Raw genomic sequence first — 20,551 nt, forward strand, 5'->3', positions numbered from 1 at the left:
TAAAAAAAAGCATTTTTCTTACCTGAAGGATCTTATCACCAGGCTGCAGCAGGCTGGATGCTGGCCCATCAGGCTGAACCCTAGTAACAAAGATACCCTATAAGTCAGAAGTAACAGAGGTTAGGATTCTATTACCAAGAACTAGGTTTTAGATTTGTTTGCTATTAATTCACACCAAAAACTCAGATTATTACTTTTTAACAATACCCAAAACTTATGAAATAGTCACTCAGGTTAACTTCAACAATATAATTATAGCTATCTTTGATGTATAAGGTCACCATCACTAAAAATCACAAAAACTCAGATTATTACTTTTTAACAATATCAACATTTGTGAAATAGTGCATTCAGGTTAACTTCCAACAATATAATTATAGCTATCTTTGATGTACAAATCACCATCACTAAAATATGTATGGGAAAGATTCCTCAAGCTTTCCTAGTAACAACAGGATTATGAATTCATTTGACAGCATTTTCTTGTTAAGTTGCAGAGAACTCTATTGTCTAAATACAAACTCAATTATCTTTCATGTGCTCATACTGTTTTCAATCATCTCATCTGCTTGGGAGGTAATTCGTTCAAATGACTGTATATTATTAATTCAGAGCAATGTTTTAAAAGCTTGAGTAGAAGCTGTATATGTTGATTTATTTCAGCAATTATCTTGTGTTTTGTTGAGATTTCATCTAAATCATTTTCTATTTACACAGAAATTGAAAGCACGTCGACTGAAATACAGATGGTATCTATACGGTGATAGTCTCATCAATTCAGTCCCCGAATTGTACAATTTGCCAGTGTAGACAAACCAAGACATTTACTGACTGAATTTTTTTTAACCTTCCAACTAGATGCTTGAACATTGTGTAGAAACAGTTTTAAAGTACAATGTTTTTCAAAATCAACGCAATTATATCTGCTCCGTAATTTGTACAACCACTTATTGTTTGTTATTCTGGACTAAAGATATTTTTGAATTTAAGCTTTAATGTATTAATAAATAAGTAAACAAGTTCTTCTGAATTCTTGTATCTATATTTAGCCCATTTTCATCCCCCAGCATTTGAGTTCTTATTCAAAATTATATCGTGTGTTTTCCATAAAACCCTTTGTATTTTCTACTGTTATCCTCCACGTTTAAAGACAATATCACCAAAAGTGGCTGGGACTACATCATGTTCTAACCACCAGCTAAGTTTATCAGTCACGTGACTAGGTAGTTAATTCATCAAGTGAATGGTTTGCCTGAAATGAAGCTCAAAATGACCAGTGTTAGTCTTGTCATGAGCCCAAAACCTGGGGGACCCAATAACTCTATTCATGCAGGAAATGTGTGCAATGAGTCCCAAAGGGAGGGGACGCTTTCAGCACCCCTTGCTCCTGGTTGTTCTGCCTCTGCTCTAGAAGATGAGAGACATCACTACCCAAAAGATGCGCACACATCTCTGAGAGCAGCAGCAGGTGAGTACTATGTGTGCTTCCTGGCTTGCCATCTGGGTTTCAGCGGATTCTGTTGGCTCACTTGTTTCAGCACATTGGACAGAGGAAGTTGGGTGTATTCCATCATGACCCTAGACCTTTTGTTTACATTCTGTCTTTTTTTATTATATATTTTTTTGACATTACACATTATACAATTACATTATTATACATTATAACTTTTTATTTTTATTTATTTATTTTTTTCATTATAGCTTTTTATTGCCAAAAAATATGCATGGGTAATGTTTCAACACTGACCCTTGCAAAACCTTCTGTTCCAACTTTTCCCCTCCTTCCTCCCACCCCCTCCCTAGATGGCAGGTAGTCCAATACATTACATTCTGTCTTTAGGGACAGGATTAAAGACAGTATAACTGCACTGTTCTGGCTTCCCTACTCTCTGGGGCTTTGTTAGTATTGAGCCGGTGCCAAGGACGGAAATGTGAAGAATTTCAACATGTCCAGGTCAGGGGAGGGCCATTGGAAGTTGTCTCTCAATGGGGTGTGACCCAGCCAGCACCCTGAGGTTGCCCCTGAAGCTTCCTGACCCAGGGACTGCAATTTCTCAGGGCCACACTGGCCTCCTCGTCCAGGTTTTGGGCTTGTGGCACTGCTAGTAGCCCAACATCTGCTGAAGATCTTCTTTGCCTTTCAAATTGCCAGCGTTTCCCGGAGGATCATAAGCTTAGATTAAAATCAGCGCTCAGATGCTGATGCTGCCATTGCTGTGGTTTGGGCTGTCTTTAAGGACAATGACACAAGGTAGATATAATGAGGAAGATCCAATCAAGACGGGGGATGTCCCGAATTGGATACTCCCTATGTTATCATAGCTCAGCGGCTCTAACATGACTTGTAGATTTAGAGACTTGATTGAGATATTGAGAGATAAAAGTGACTTATCCAGAGTCACACAACTATTATGCATTAGAGGCAAGACAAAGCCAGATCTTTTTGGCTCCTAAGCTGGTCTTCTCTCTACCACGCCACGCTGTTCTTAATGAAGACTAGGTGAATATCAGTGAGGAAAAAGACAACTGACTTTCAAAACTGGACAGTCTTATTGGAGCACTGATGGTGAGTTCAAACAGAAGTTTAAAGCTGTGCCAAAATACAGAATAAAATTGGCTGACCACACGGATGTCAAGAAGTATTCTATGCAGCTCTCTCTCCATTCAGCAACAGCATGGCCATTATCACGTCCTTACAACATCACCTTCCACAGCGGGACGACATGAAGGGATCACAGATGTGTCGGACACACGACTGGAAACATCTCGTTCATTTTCTGACTTTTTGCTGGCGAGATGTTGAGCTTCTTGGGAATATGCATGGGAGGACAGGGTAAGTGCTGGAAAAAATCCTTACCTGCTCTACCACATTCTAGGGATGTGATCTCCATGTATGATAAGGCTATCTCATGATGGACTCAATTTACTATCATGCTTTATGAGGAAGAAAATACTCATAGCATCCTCAATTTCTTAACAGTCCAATGGCAGGAGTAAAGTATATTTGAAAAGCATCATATTTGGGCAAAACTATCTGGTTTAAATTTTGTGTATCTCATGTATAGACTTAGAACCAGTCAGCATAATAAATAGAAAGTTGACCTTGAAAGCAGGAGGATCTGTATTCATTCTTTTTTTTTCCTGAGGCAATTGGGGTTAAGTGACTTGCCTAAGATCACACAGGTAGGAAGGGTTAAATGCCTGAGATCAGATTTAAACTCAGGTCTTCCTGACTTCAGAGCTGGTGCTCTATCCACTGCGTCACCTAGCTGCCCAAGGACTGAAGTTTCTTCCAGTTTTGAAATCCTGTGGTTTTGACTTGTGTCTTTGGCTTTTGGACTCCAGATTTTCTAATACTTTCCAAAATTCAAAATAAGCACCATTCTGCATTTCCACTATAGATTTTAATTTGTCATCAAAATGGTTATTAGAACAATGGTCCAGTGGCCGTTATGCTTCTCAAAAGTACTAAAAATCCAGGAATTTTGTTATTATAAAGCAATAAATGAAGAACACATAGCCAGACTATGACAAAGACTACTCTGGTTGATGAGGATTTTAGTTACTGACAATGTTGCATCATATCACTGGTCAGTCTTCCCACCAAAGCCTTTATTTCAATCAGTGACAAAAATACTAAACAGACCAGGGCTGAACACAGATATCAGGGAGCTCCACTCAATGGCTGCTGACAACTTGTCCCTGAACTACTCAAAGATATGCCTGAAAAATGTTTAATCTTTTAGGATTTTACATAAATGTTGTTGAGCACTTAAAGGCATCCCCAAACTCCTTATTTTTATTCCTACAAAAATGTGAATTAAAATATAGTTTAGTTACATTTATGAAAGGACATTGAAGCAATAGCAAGAGAGTAATGATCCCTGTATTAATTGGTGATTTTATGTAAATATTATGGTGAAGAGAATAGATATAATTCTAACTTACAGGATAGAAAAGAATCACTCGATTTTTTGAATATGTGGGATTTTTCGTCTTCCCCCTCCCATGTCACTGTAGTAGACTATCAAGTACAATGAAAATTTTACAAAATGCTGCTCTGGTGGATTGGTTCATGAAATCAAAGGTAAGTGGTTCTCTCCCTTCTCACTATTTTGAGTCAGGATATTGAGAAATAGTCCAAGAAATGGTAATTCAACAATCTTCATGATTTTGTTTTGATGGAAGAACATTATGGGCTATTCCATCACTTTGATGGAAGAATAGACGGGGACTACAACTTAAGATTCAAAACAGGATTTGCTTTGCTTACTTTTACCAGGTCAATTTACTTTTTATTATTTCCTCTGGTGATGTAAAAATGATTCAAAACTATGTTCTCTTTGGGAGATATCACATTCACTGCCATTTCTAACGTGACAATGGGATTGTATTTACATTTTATACAGGAATTAATTTCTTAAATTAAAAAATAAAATTCTATCAGGTAATTGTCATACTGTTTTTAAATCATCACTTAGATCACACATTTTGGTAAAAATTGTCATGCTTTTGTTTATGGGGATGCTTCTAATTGTTAGGGGAATATTTTAATTGATGAACTTTTCCACAGCTTATCAAAGGATCACAGAATCTTTGCATTGAGAGAGCATCAGGGACTATCTAGTACAAGCCAAAATATACGGACAAGAGTTTTCCCTGCTCCTAGTCCAATTCTCAGGTGAGAGTCCTTTGGAGAGGAATTTGGGAGCATTTCAGAGAGTTCCTTCCTCAGTGTGCCATCTTGGCACCAAGTGTAAGGAAATATAAAAGGTCCCTAAAGAAAATAATTCCTTAAAAATTAGAATTGAACAAGTGGAAACTAATGACTCTATGAGACACCAAGATATAGTAAAACACAATAAAAAATTAAAAATAAAGCCAGAAAAATATGGGAAATTTCTTTTTGGAAAACAACTGATTTAGACAATACATCCAGGAGAGATAATATAAGAATTATTGGACTATCTGAAAGCCACAATTAAAAAAATACCAGGCCAATATCTTGCAAGAAATTATCAAAGATGGTGCAGTGGATAGAGCACCAGCCCTGGAATCAAGAGGACTTGAGTTCAAATGTGGTTTCATGCTACTAGCTATGTGACCCTTGGAAAGTCACATAATCCCAATTGTTTTGCAAAAAAAAACAAACAAACAAAAAAGAAATTATCAAATAAAACTGCCCTGATATATTAGAACCAGAAGGCAAAATAGAAATTGAAAGAATCCATTGATCACCATCTGGAAGAGATCCCAAAATGAAAACACCAAGAAACATCATAATCAAAGTCCAGACCTTATAGATCAAAAAGGAAGTATTGCAAGCAGCCAAAAAAAATTCAAATATTTTGGAGTTACAGTGAGGATTAAACAGCATTTGGTAGCTTCCACATTAAAGAATTGCAGGTCTTGGAATAAGATATACCATAGGAAGGCAAAGGAGTTAAGATTAAAATCAAGAAAAATCTATCCAGCAAAACTGAATATAATCTTTCAGGGGAAAATAGATATTTAATGAAATAAAGGACTTTCATGCATTTTTATAAGAAATTAGAGCTGAATTAAAAAAAAAAACACCTTCAAATACAAGACTCAAGAGAAACAGAAGGTAAAAAGAAAACAAGAAAGGAAAACATGAGTTCAATAAGATTAATCTGTTTATATTTCTACATAGCCACATAATATTTGTAACTCTTACAACTTTATTATATAAGAGTCAAGAAAGAAAATTGCACTGGAAGAAGAAGGGGATGGGAAGAGATTGAAAGGGGTAAATTATCCCACATTAAAGAGGCACCAAAGAACTGTTATAATGGAGAGAACGATTGGGGGAGGGGGTTAGCAGGCAAAATTTAAACCTTATTCTCATCAAAAGTAATTCAAAGAGAGAATAACTCACACTCAGATGGGTAAGTAAAACATCTATCTTACCCTATAAGAGAGTAAAAATTGATGGTGATAACAGAAGGTGGAGAGAGACTAATACAATTGAACGTATACTGGGAAATGAAGAAATCAGAAGTAAAACATTTTTTTTTCACTTAAAAATATTTTATTTTTTTCCAAGTACATAAAGATATGTTTTAATATTCATTTTGTAAGATTTTGAGTTGCAATTTTTCTCCCTCCCTTCCTTTCCTTCCCCTCAAGATAGTAAGCAATCTGATATAGGATATACATATACATTCATTTTAAACATATTTCCATATTAGTCATCTTATGAAAGAAAAATAAGAACAAAATCATGAGAAAGAAAAAATAAAACAAAATAAAAAACAAATTAAAAAAAGTGAAAATAGAATATATCAATCTGCATTCAGGCTCTATAATTCTTTTTCTGGATGTGGATAAAATTTTCCATCTCAAGTCTCTTGGAATTGTCTAGTATTACTATGTTGTTAAGAAGATCTAAGTCTATTATAGTGGATCATGACATACTATTACTATTACTGTGTACAATATTTTCTTGGTGCTGCTCATGAAGTTTTAAAACATTTGTGAGGAGGGAAAGTGTGAGGAGTAAGAGAGAGATTGGGCTAAGAAAATGAAAAATATCATTAAAGGAAATGCATAGTTAGTTGTCATAAATATAAATGGGATTAATTCATAACCAAGGTGGAAGCGATAGAAGAATGGATTAAAAACCAGAATTCTACAATGTTTTTCACAAGAAACACATTTGAAGCAAGAGATACACATAAGGTAAAGGTAAAGGGCTGGAATATAATCTATTATGCTTCAGCTCAAGCAAGGCAAGCAAGGTTCTCATGGTTTCAGACAAAGCAAAAGCAAAAATAGATCTAATTAAAAGAGATAAAGAAGGAAACTATATTTTGCTGAAAGGTACCATAGATAATAAAGTTATATCAGTGCTAAACATATATGCACTAAATGGCATAGAGTTTAAATCTTTGAAGAAATCGAAAGTAACAAAAGAAAATAGATAATAAAACTGTACTAATGAGGACCTCAATTTTCTTTTCTCAGAATTGGATGAATCTAATAAAAACAAAAAAAGTTAAGGAGGTGAATAAAATTCAGAAAAGTTAAATATGATAAATCTTTGGATAAAATTGAATGGAAATAGAAAGAACGTATCCCTTTTCCCCCATTCAGCAGTGTATGGCAGATAGACAGAAACTTTCCATATATCAGAATATAGAAATCTCATATTCAAGTGCAGAAAGGCAGAAATAGTAAATGCTTCCTTTTCAGATCATGGTACAGTGAAAACTACATTTATTAATGGACAATGGAAAGTGATTAAAGGATAATTGGAAAGCAGATGATCTAGTTTGGAGAACAGGTGAGTTGGGTAATAAGTCAGAAACAATTGATCATTTTATTAAAGAAGATGAGACAATGTATTAGAATTTGTGGGATTCAGCTAAGATGGTGCTTGGGGGAGAATTTATATACCTCATTGCATATATTGGTGGAATAGAGAAAGAGTAGATTGGTTAATTGAGCATACAACTAAGGGGATTAGAGGAAGAACAAATTAGAAATTCCCATTTGAACACCCGGTCAGAGGTCCTGGGGATCAAGGGAGAGATTAATAAAATTGAAAGTAAGAAAATCATTGAACTAATGAATAGGAGTAGAAACTGGTTTTATGGGGAAAAGCAACAGCAATGGAGTAGATAAAGCATTGGCTAATTTAATTAGAGATGGGAATAAGAAAATCAAATTACCAGTATCAAAAATGAAAGGGATGAAGTCACAACTAATGAAAAAGGAAGTAAGACAACTGTTAGGAGCTATTTTTCCCAATTGTATGCCAATAAATTTGATAAGTCTGAATGAAATGGATGAATATCTAAAAATACAAATCACCCCGCTTAAATGAAGGGGGGAAAATTAAATAGCCCTATCTTAGAAAAAGAAATTGAACAAGCTATCAATGAACTTCCTAAGAAAAATCTCCAGGACCAGATGGATTCAAAAGCAAATCCTACCAAACATCTGAAGAACAATTAATCCCAATACTATATAGACTATTTGGGGAAACAGGTGAAGAAGGAATTTTACCAAATTCTTTTTACAACAGAAATATGGTGCTGATATACAGGCCAGGAAGAGCCAGAGGAAAAAGAGAAAATTATAAACCAATTTCCCTGATAAATATGGTCACAAGATTTTTAAATAAAATACTAGAAAAGATATTACAGCAATGTATCACAAAGATCATATACTAGGACAGGTGAGATTTGTACTAGGAATACAGGGTTGGTTCAATATTGGGAAAACTGTCAGTGTGGTTCACAATATGAATAGCAAAATCAACAGACATATTGTCTCAATGAATGGAGAGAAAGTCTGACAAAGTACAACTTGCATTTCTATTGAAAACAGAGAACACAGGAATAAATGGAGCTTACTTTAAAATGATTGGTAACATTTATCTAAAACCATCAGCAAGCACTGTCTGTAGTGGGGATGAGTTAGGAGTCTTCCCAATACAGCCAAATATGAAGCAGGGATGCTCTTTTATCACATCTATTATTTAGTATTGTGCTAGAGATGTTGGCTATAGTGGTGGAAGAAGGGGAGGAGATTGAGGGGATTTGAATGGGCAATGAGGAAATAGAACTACCACTTTTTGTGGATGATATTGTGTAGTTGGAGAATCTTATAGATCATCTAAAACTCCTTGAAATTATTAACAACTTGGGGAAGTTGTAGGACACAAACTAAACGGATACAAATTATCATGTATATCACCAACAAGGTACAATGCAAGAGATAGAGGGAGAAATTCCATTTAAAATAAATTTAAATAATATAAAACACTTGTGAATCTACCTGCCAAGACAAATCCAGGAATTAGATGAATACAAGTATAAAACATTTTTCACACAAATAAAGTTAGATCTAAACAATTAGAAAAATGTTGATTGCTTGCGAAAAGGGTGATCCAATTTAAAGATGACATTGCTATCTAATCTAATCTATTCAGTTCCATGCCAAGCCATCAAGGAATTGTTTTATAGAGCTGGAAAAGAGATGATAAAATTCGTCTGGAGAAACAGAGGCTCAAGGATATCAAGGGAATCAATGAAAAGAAAATGTGAAAGAACAAGGTCAAGTCATATCAGACCTCAAATTACTTTATAAAGTGATAATTATCAAAACAGTATCGTACTGGCTAAGAAATAGAATGTTAGATTAGGTACAAATTTGTAAAGGGCTAGAACTGAGCAAATGCACTTGGATAATGGAGCACATGAGACTCATTGCCAATTGGACAATTCTCTATTAACATGTTTGAAGGATGACCCTCCCCAACTATTCTGTGCTGGCTCAATTGGTGGGTGTGGACAAAAAAGGGGAAGTGACTTGTGTGGATGGAGTAGGAAGAGGAAATTGAGGCATTCTCCTGGCCGTGGAGAGAGAGAAAGGAGGTGTGGAGATTGCTAGATCTAATCCCCTGACCTCGACCTCAAAAGACCAAAAATAAAGACTTTTGATTATCCTGACTCCAGCTGATTTCTGGGAAGACAGAGTTCCAGCACAAATTATATCAAAGCAAATAACCACAGTAATCTAGTATATGATAAACCCAAGGATCCAAGATTTGGAACAAAAGTTCATTATTTGATAAAAACTACTAGGAAAATTAGAAAACTATGGCAGAAATTGGGTAAAGAACAGCACCTCACACATTGTACCAAAATAAGGTCAAAATGAATATATGATTTATTCATAGAAGTAATACCATAGACAAAAGAGCATGGAATAGTTTGTCAGATTTATAGATAAGAGAAGAATTTAGGATGAAAGAAGATATAGAGAGTATTAAAAAATGTAGAATTAATAAATTTGATTTATAAAATTAATTTTTTTTGTGTGTGTGAAAACAAAATCATTATAACCAAAATTATAAGGAAAGCAGAAAACTTGGAAAAAATTTTTTAACAGGTATCTCTGATAAAGGCTTCATTTCTCAAATATAATTAAAACTGAGTCAAATTTATAAAAATGCAAGTCTTTGCTCAACTGATAAATGGTCAAAGGATATTAACTGGCCATTTTCAGGGAAAAAAAAAATCAAAACTACCTATAAAAATGCTCTAAATTGGTCCAGATTACAGAGAAGCAAATTAATTCAACTCTGAAATACCATCTCATACTTATCATATTGGTTAATATGGCAAAAAAAAAGTTGGCGGGGATGTAGGAAAACTGAGATACTAATGCACTGTTGGTGGAGTTGTGAATTGTTTCAATAATTTTGGGGAGCAATTTGAACTATTTCCATAGGGCTATAAGATCTACCAATATAATTGCATATTCTCTCTCTCTCTCTCTCTCTCTCTCTCTCTCTCTCTCTCTATATATATATATATATATATATATATATATATATATATATATATTTATATGGAAAAGAACTGATTTGCAAAAAATATTTTAGCAGCTCTTTTTATGTAGGCTAAAAATTGAAAATTAAAAGGATGTGCATCAATTGGAGAATGGCTAAACAAGCTCTGGTAAATGCAAAGGAATATTACTGTGGTATAAGAAATGATGAACAATGACTTCAGAAAAACCTGGAAAGAATTACATGAACTGATGCATAGTAAAGCAAATAGAACCAGGAGAACATTGTTCCAATTATAGTAATAGTGTTCTACAAAGAATTGTGAATGACTTAGCTATTCTCAAAATATGGTTATCCAAGACAATTCCAATGATGAAACATACTAATCTGCTTCCAGAGAAAGAACTGATATAGATTGAATAAAGCAAGCTATTTTCACTTTCTTTCATTTTTTCTTTTGAATTTTCTTATACAATGATTAATATGGAAATGTTTTATATCACATGTATAATTTATATGTGGTTGATTGCCATGATGTGGGAGTGAGAAGAAAGAAAGAAGGATGAAGTTTGAATACAGATGTTAAACAATTGGGAAAATAAGAAAAGGAATACCATGAAATAATGAAGAACAAACTTGATCCCAAAGAAGAGATACAGAAGACATTCCCCTCCTCTTCCTCTGCTCCTTTGTGAGTAGTCTTAGTCCATAGATGCACAATATTGCACATCACATCAGATTTTTTTTCAAAGTGTTGATTGTATTTACTAATTTCTTTCTTTCTCATTTTTTTCAACTTTAAAAAATATTCTTTGTTATAAATAACCTCTGAGAGAGGTTAGAGTGAGAAATTAAGAAGGGCTAGAAGACTCTCCATAAAGTGACATAAAAACAAAATGTATCGGTAAAATCTATTTTAAAGAAAGAAATTATAATAACCAAACTTGGCTCCAAAGAAGAGAGATGAAAAGTTGGCTTCTTCCCTTTGATCCAGATACTGGGTATGGAATATGGCACACATCTGATATGGTGATTAAATGTGCTAAATTGGGGGTTGGGTAAGGATTCCTCTGTTTAAAAAAAAACAACGAAACAAAACAAAACAAAAAAACTATTGTTATAAGGGCTCACTCTGGAGATGGTGTGGAAATGGCTATCTTGGGAAATGTCAGTGATATAAAAACCACAGCTATGAATAACAATTTTATAAAAGAAAAAGGGTTTTTTTTTTCTTAATGCACAAAAAGAAGATATTTTACAAGAGAGAGGGATCTAAAATGGGGCTTGTTATTTCTGTTAAAATTTGAACATTTATGGGAAGAATCCAAGGGTGTGTTTATTTTCCCTTAGGTACTTTGCACCAAGTGAATGATGGTGCCTTGATTATAGTGATATTGTTTGAAGAGCCAGAATCCAGATGTAGGCAGATTAACTGAGAGGGGAAGTAAGACACTAATCTATTCAATTATTCATTAAAACCAAATAAAGCTAGTATTTTTTGGGAGGGGAAGGGGAAGCATGAGGCAATCAGGGTTAAGTGACTTGCCCAGGATCACACATCTAGTAAGTATCAAGTATTTGATGCTTGATTTGAAGCTAAATCCTCCTGATTACAGGACTGGGACTGGGACTCTGTCCTAGCATTCTCTACCAAAATGAAATATAGAGACATTTCAAGGCATTTAAATGTTACTTACCTTGAATAATGAAATTTAAATAAACATCTCGATATAACTGGTATTTTTCACAAGTGAAAACCTCATTAATCACTGATGAATTAAACCAGAGTTTCATCTCCAAGTTTGATTAGAATTCTAATTCATCCTCAAATTCTTATGGGGAAGTCTGACTTTTATGATCACAACTTTGGGACTTCAGGAAAACTTGATATCAAAAGCTTTTCCAGGCGATTTGTCTTGAATTGCTAGCAGCCTTCCTCCATCTCATCTGCTGGGGGTCTGCTCCACTCTCACTTCCTTCGAACCCAAGATTTCTAAGAGTCACATTCAAACAGAAGCTTGAAGATATTTTATAACATGAAATTATACATCAGTTTTTCACTATTCACAAAGGAGGTCCTTGTTCGCCACATTTCCCTTCTCAGTTATACAGGAAAGCGGCATTTATGTCTTTATTCTGTAGACCCTGATTGTTATTAAAGGCAATTTTTCATTCTAACTCATCTTGAGCTATGAAAACCTGGGGAGGTTTTTCTCCATTCCTACAGCCATTTCTTTATCTGTAAAATGACATGGTTCAACTGAGCCAATCTCTACGTTTTCTCTTAGGATGATGATTTTGTGAAATTGTGATTTATAAAATATTCTTCCCATTGTAAAATGTCTCGCTGCTGTCTCCCTCAGTCTGTAGAGAAAGCCCGGTACCACCATCCATAGGTCGGCTAAATCTGGCCATGGAAAGGTGAAGTGGCCATTAGTGAGACCCGTCAGGCTCCATGCTTACCCATAACTCAGGTCTTGCTTGCAGGTTATAGGAGCAATCTAGTGTCTGGGCGAGGGAGTGATTAGGCAGGACCCCTTGAACTGAAACAGTCAGTGTCATATAATCTATTATACAGCCACCAACACCTCATGTCCCAATTTGAGAAACTGAATTCTTATCTTTAAAATTGTTTTTATTATTATGCCAAGTATTTCATTAAAAAATAAGCAATCAGTTCAATGACTAGCTTTATATTTTGCTTTAATATGCCTTAACCTTCTTGAGATCCTGTGTCAGACCATTATCCCTTAGAACCTGGATCCCTAAACCCAGTAATAATAATTACCATTTATATAGGATTTTTCTCCACAAAAAGACCCAACATCTCAAAGTATGTAGATGGCTTGAAGATGCTGCTGGCAGAACACATTCAAACAACCTGGAAAAGCTTTGAAGAATGAAATACTTACTGTTGTTAGTGTTAGTGAATAATGTTATAATGTTGGATTTGGAGTCAAAACGATGTGGATTCAAATCTTGCCCTAGACAGATTCCAGATGTGCGACATTAGGCAAATCACTTCACCTAACAGCCTCAGTTCTCTCTTCTGTAAAATGGTCATAATAATTGCACTGACCCTTTCAGGTTGTTATGAGAACCAAAAGAAATCTGAAATGGAAAGCTCTTCGCAAATATTCACTCGCTACACAAATGTTGATGTTGTTTAAGAATCAGGAGAGGTGAGTGTGGTAAATCATATTGTTCCAAGGTCAATGACCAGGGGATGGTTTTATTTTTAAACCCAGTCTTTCATAAAGCCATTAAGAGGGCATGGAAGAGATGCAATCTGATTGTTAGAGGGATTGTCCATCACAGAAGAGATCACAGAGTCTTGGAGTATTGAGACAAGGTCCCGAATGTTTACAGAACATTTTCTCTAGTATCACGATTATTCCAATTTTACAGGTCAGGAACCTGAATGAAACTGACAGGTTCAGTGACTTATCCAGAGTAATATAGTCACCAATTGTCAGTGTCAGAACTAGAACCCAGGCCTTCTGCTTCCAGTCCAATACCTCTGCCACCATAACATCCACCTGTCAGACACTGGAGCTATTTCCTCCCTCTGACACTCTAAGGTTGGACTTGTGATATCCTGACCACTGCCCTATTTTAGACTTTTGCCTACTCCCTGTGACTCCAGTGGCCCCTGATCAACACATCTGCCTGCCCACCCGCTCTTATGGCTCATTTTTGTCCTGTGTGCTTCCCCAAGTTCCAAACATCCATCTGAATTTTGCTCTAGTGCTCTCGAGTTTGAAGCTTCCATTCCATTCCAAGTTGTCTTTTGGCAGAAGTCTGTCAAGTGGGGGCTATGTGGTCCTATCTGTGTGGTAGGAGAAACCATGCTGACCTTTATTGCTGGTGTTCAATGGATTTTTCCATGGCAAAATTTAGTCAACAAGATCCTCTGGAGAAGGATCCTCTTGGCACATCAGCTTGGTGAAGTCTTTAGTCCCTTCCCATCATGTTTTCATTGATATAAAATGAAATACAGATGATTTCAAAGGGAAGCAATTATAGTGAAATATAGTTATATAAATATTTGTAATAAAGCAAGCTCCCAAATCCCAGGTTAAGAAAAAAAAAAACGTCTTGTCCCAAGCTTGGGAGATCTGCCCATTTACTTTGTAATGAATAACAAAACTTCCTTGACAAGTGTTATTCTGCTCTGTGATTCAGTTCTCATGGACACAGAATATAAATAGACAATATAGATTTTTAATAAAGAAAACACATGCCCCTTGCCAATGCTTCCATTTTTAAATTAACCACTGTTAGAAGGCTCAGTAAGACTGAAAAAATATTCCAGGTGGATTTTGTGGTTTTCCAAAACATACTTTCCTAGATATTTGCCTTCCCTAGATGCAAGGGAGCACTTTGGTGCTGCATTTATAAATTCTTGTCTTTCAAAAAACCAAACTGTACACACACACACACACACACACACACACACACACACCCCAATATACATTTTCATTTAAACAATCTTTACCAAAATTCAATGTCCTCAAGAAATCTTTTTTTCCTATCTTTCTGAATGAATTTCTAGGAGAGAGGAAGATGAATTGAAGACATTGGAATAACTGCTTAAGAATCAATATTCATAATCATCATGTTTGCGATTTCCTTGCTGTTGCTGGTGATTGTCGCTGGGTCAAACTTCTCATAGTATCTTAAGGGCTTTCCAGGGGAGGTTTGAGTGTATTTCTTCAATCTCTGCCCAAATACTCAGATTGCCGTTATTAATGACCTTCCAGTTTTCTGTACATTTGCTAAATATGGAAGTTGCCTGTTTAAACTTCATGAAAGGAAAAAAAAATATTTCTGTACAGCATCCAACATTAAGCAGTTAACCTTCCTGCTGGAAAAGTCCCTCTGGAAAGAGTCGCTCTGTTTGAGCGTGGCCGTGAAACCTGATTCTTCCTGAGAAGGCTTTGTTCCAGGTGTAGTCCTGTGCTTTGGAGAGAATGAGGTCCAGCATCCTTCTCCATCTCCCTTCCTACCTACAACTTTACGATTCGGTCTTTCTTCCCTCTCAGAGATGCCAGCCTCAAAATGTGAGTCCCGTAATAACTTTTAGGAACACTTCTAGTGTTTTCTCAAACTTTCAAGTCTTTTATATTTTATTCTCTGTTTATTAGGGTGCTAAATTTGCTCAAATAAACAAAACTTGTATACATGGGGGAGATTAACCGATCATTTTAGGATACAAATGACTTGTCATCATACAGCTCAGATGATCAAAAATCTCTGGATACCTGTATTTTTAAGGTAATTTTATAAAGTCGTAAAAAAGACTGACTATTGCAAGTACCAATTAATTCATTTCCTAAAGAGAGAAAGGTATAGACCAGATTAAAGTTTCATATTTTGGGTCAACATGAATTTTATGTGATAAAGTTCAACTTATCATTCTTTTCATAGTTTTTAATCATAGTCCCATGAGTAATACACTCTAAATTCAGTACTACCTACTGGTAACTATCTTGCCATTGAGGAAAACAAAATTAAGGCTGTAAATGAAAAAAGAAGACATTCAAATAGTTTTTTCAGTCTTGTGTAGACAAATTAATTGACTACATCTTTCAATTTTTTACTTGTTATTTTGGTTTAGTAAATGTAATATTAAGACCATATTCTAAACCTGAAAAAAAGTAGAAAAAGCTGGTCATATTCCCCCAGGTGACCTCTCTAGAGATGAAGCCTTTCTTCCATGGTTACCCATCACTGAAATGATAGCATTTGGTCTCTTCTGCTGTCAATAATGGGGCAGTGATTATATATTTAAATTAAGCCCAAAAATGGCAAGTAGGAGAATTCCTGATTATTTTCTGTAAATTGGGAACTTTTAGTTTGGCATACCAGAAATATACATTTAATCCCCCCCCCCTCTCAGGCTGGGGTTAAGTGACTTGCCCAGGGTCACATAGCTAGGAAGTATTAAGTGTCTGAGACCAGATTTGAACTTGGGTCCTCCTGAATTCAGGGCTGGTCTCTATCCACTGTGCCACCTAGCTGCCCTACATTTAAATTTTTAAAGGGTTTTGTTACTTTTTAGGGATTTTTTCCCCCTATGGTCATATCTAAATGCAATTCTATGTCATGACAGTTACTCAAAATAAATTGTAAGAAATAAATTGTCTCGCTAGAAGTTAAGATAATTTGTAAATATGTGATTAAGTAATATTTATATTTATTAAGTAATATTATATTTATCACTGAGGAAGGAATATAGATAGAGTAATGCTTCTTTTTTTGGTAACATTAGAATCCCTTGGATCTATTGGGCCTTATAGTTGAAAATAATAATTCACAGAAATTTTTTCCATCATTGTTCATTCTGAATAGGAAATTTTCCAATCAAACTGAGAACATCAAGCAACCTTTCATTTTTCTTCCTCATTTAAAAAAAAAAAAAAAGAAGAGAGAAGAAAAGGAAATTGACAGGACATCTATGCTTTTCAGATAGGGTAAAGGACCAATATGATTTTCTTGCATTTCATATATATTTCCATAAGGATCCATATTTCATAACAATCAGTTTCTCATCACAAGTGGGACTAATGTGGAAGCCTTGAAGAAGAGTTAAGAAGAAACCCTAAATGCCACGCTATGGAAGAAGGGGAGAGGAGCAGGTGAGGGAGATCCCATGTCTCTGTGAACAAAACCATTAATGAAGAAGCTCACAATCATTGCTATTTCTGACACCTCTGAATTTTAAAACTCTAGATTGATACTGATTTGCTAAAAATATGATGACGTCATTCTTCCTGGGATCATAGCATCAAAAAGTAGGAACCTTAAAATGCCCCTCAAAGTATTTTTAAAAGGGGCTAGTGACAACTTTTATAATTAGTGTGTATTTGCAAATCATCTATAACGATTGCTTGTATTACACACTGCAATTTTATCATTTGGGCCAGGGAATCTGAAATATATTTGGGCTAAGGAAGACAAAATGTTCCCGGGAACAATCTCAAATGAACTATTTTAGACAAATTCAGTAGACAGTAGAGAGAAGACCCTGGGATACAAGTTCCTGTGGAGGGAACAAACTCTGTCATCTAAGGTTGCTGATGAAAAGACTGCTGAGGATTGGGAAGGGAACAGAGCAGGACAGGTCACCTGGTTAAAAGTGATTATTTATATATATATATGTCAGGAAAATGATCTGGCAGCTTCTAATTTTCAGTTATTATTCTTGGTGTTTTGCTAAGCTTAATTGTTTCTAAATGCTGAGGTTCAAGTGCTATCAACACTCCCCAAATTTCAGCACCCTGAGACAAAGCTCAAGTTCTCCCTTCTTAGTTATTGCTCTACTTATATGCTTCCCTTATAAGTTTAAAATTGAAGGGGAGGGATGATAAATATTGTCCTTCTCTCCCACTCTCCACTCTGTTTTCCCTTATCCCAACGCCTTAAAAGAGAGGGAAAGAGTGAAAATGAATGACTAAATGCCATTTTTTTTCATTTAACCCTTATCATTCCCATCCATCCATGGTCTCTAATCAGGTCTTTTCATCTCCATTTCATTCTACTTTTCATCAGAGTCCCCAGTAAAGTTCTCCCCATCTTCGGTCTCATTTCTCACCTCATTCATTCCTTACTCTGATGGGACGTCAGGAGTTTGCTCAGCAGGCAGGTGAGAGGAGAAGGGGAAGGCAGCTGGTTCCTGGGGTTCCAGTAGGGGACAAATGTGTTTCTAGCATCCAAACCTATCTTTCCTTGGGAACTTTGCTATTGATAATGATTAAGTTGTAGATGATTATAATTCTGATCTTCAATTTCTGGTACATTATGATTTTTATTAGAATCGAAGCTCATTTTATACCATTGTTTCTAAGGAAAAATCTATTTAAAATTCCCAATAAGTGATTTACTAGCTTTTGTAACACAATTCTTTGTGAGTTGGGGGCTATCTGTGCAATTTTCTTCAAGGAACCAATCTAGTTCTATTGCAGGGATAAGGTTTTTGTGATCTTTTTCCTCCCACTGTAATGTTCGGTTTTTGGCATTCATACCAACATATCTTAAAGCATCTTGACAAGTTTTATCTTACTGATAAATAAATATAAAGCTTGTTTTGAAATTGCATACTTTGTTAAAAGGGATAAATTTCCCCTTTTAAAGGGTCCAATTAATAGTCACAAGAAGAAAAGTTTCTGTCATTCACGATCAATGAAAAAATTGGTTTCTTACCTTGTCAGAAGGTTTGAATGGATTTCCTTGTCCACTAATTCCACCACTGATACTAAATCCAAGGCCAGGATTCTTTTCTATTCTCACACAAAACTAAGTTAAAAGATATGAAAAGGTAATCACATATTGAAAACATAGTCTTTTCAAATCAATGCACTCTCCTTTCATATCAGTTCAAATTCACTTTAAATATTAAAATGTTTTCACAAAGCAATGAATTCATTCCCAATAGGCATAGAGAAGGCATATTTATGAAATACTAGGTTTTTTGCTTACTTCAGTTTGGATTTAAATTAGGCTGAAAATATCTCTACCATCAGCCAGTTAGTTAGAATTAAAAAGCAGATATCAGACTCAGAGGTACTCAACTTGATCATTCATATAGAAAAGACCAAATGATGATTAACTTTTATTGCCTATATCTATATCTATATCTATGTCTATATCTATGTCTATGTCTATGTCTATGTCTATATCTATATCTATATCTATCTATGTCTATGTCTGTCTATGTCTATATTTATATCTATGTCTATGTCTATGTCTATATCTATATCTATATCTATCTATGTCTGTCTATGTCTGTCTATGTCTATGTCTATATCTATATCTATGTCTATGTCTATGTCTATATCTATATCTATATCTATCTATGTCTATGTCTGTCTATGTCTATATTTATATCTATATCTATATTTATATCTATATCTATGTCTGTCTATGTCTATATCTATATCTATATCTATGTCTATGTCTATGTCTATGTCTATATCTATATCTATCTATGTCTGTCTATGTCTATATCTATATCTATATCTATCTATATCTATGTCTATATCTATATCTATATCTATATCTATCTATGTCTATGTCTGTCTATGTCTATATCTATATCTATCTATGTCTATGTCTATGTCTATGTCTATGTCTGTCTATGTCTATATCTATATCTATATTTATATCTATATCTATGTCTATGTCTATGTCTATGTCTATGTCTATGTCTATATCTATATCTATATCTATATCTATCTCTATCTCTATCTCTATCTCTATCTCTATCTCTATCTCTATCTCTATCTCTATCTCTATCTCTATCTCTATCTATATATCTATATCTATATCTATGTCTATGTCTATGTCTATGTCTATATCTATATCTATCTATGTCTGTCTATGTCTATATCTATATCTATATCTATATCTATCTATGTCTATGTCTATATCTATATCTATCTATCTATGTCTATGTCTGTCTATGTCTATATCTATATCTATCTATGTCTATGTCTATGTCTATGTCTGTCTATGTCTATATCTATATCTATATCTATATCTATGTCTATGTCTATGTCTATGTCTATGTCTATGTCTATGTCTATGTCTATGTCTATGTCTATGTCTATGTCTATGTCTATCTATCTCTATCTCTATCTCTATCTCTATCTCTATCTCTATGTCTATGTCTATGTCTATGTCTATGTCTATGTCTATGTCTATGTCTATGTCTATATCTATATCTATATCTATATCTATATCTATATCTATATCTATATCTATATCTATAGCATGTTTGGATAAATGATCCATAGTATTTGTTCATCAGTATCTGAGTCTGGGACAGAAGGTAGAGACAAGCAATGAGTTGGGTCCAAGATAGAATATGGGGAGCAATGTCATTGCCTTTGGGAGATTGACAAGCTCTTTGAATACCCAAGCTCAAAAGCCCATATTTTTAATACCTTTAACCTACGAGTAAGCAGCAAAACATGGAGTATACTAGTCTTTGAAGAATTAAAAATAAATTTTATACAGAATGCAACATAAACAGTTTGCAACATAAAACAAGGAATTTTTGAAGAACTGGAGTTGAATATATATATATATATATATAAAGAATAGGGGTTGGGACTGACTGGGAAGCATCCAGAATCCTCCATGAGAACTTCTCAGTGTCATGTGGAAGCAAGAAAGAACTGCTAAAAGTTGGGGAGGGGAACCTTCGGTGGTGAACTTGGGGAG

General features: G+C 34.8%; 1 protein-coding gene across 8 annotated transcripts in view; it reads right to left on the reverse strand.

The window, feature by feature from the left end:
- LRRC7 (leucine rich repeat containing 7) overlaps nucleotides 1–20,551 on the reverse strand; it is a 561,937-nt gene that overhangs the window by 24,342 nt on the left and 517,044 nt on the right. For 7 of the 8 annotated variants that reach the window (XM_074265661.1, XM_074265657.1, XM_074265658.1 and 4 more), the window contains 2 exons: nucleotides 18,530–18,622; nucleotides 23–97 (listed from right to left, as the gene is read on the reverse strand). In XM_074265661.1, the coding sequence (XP_074121762.1) occupies nucleotides 23–97; nucleotides 18,530–18,622 (168 nt within the window). The remainder of the gene's footprint in view (nucleotides 1–22; nucleotides 98–18,529; nucleotides 18,623–20,551) is intronic. The other variant, XM_074265662.1, reaches the window with a different exon arrangement.

The sequence above is a fragment of the Sminthopsis crassicaudata genome, chromosome 4 (assembly GCF_048593235.1).
Source record: "Sminthopsis crassicaudata isolate SCR6 chromosome 4, ASM4859323v1, whole genome shotgun sequence".
NCBI classification, from domain to species: Eukaryota; Metazoa; Chordata; class Mammalia; order Dasyuromorphia; family Dasyuridae; genus Sminthopsis; species Sminthopsis crassicaudata.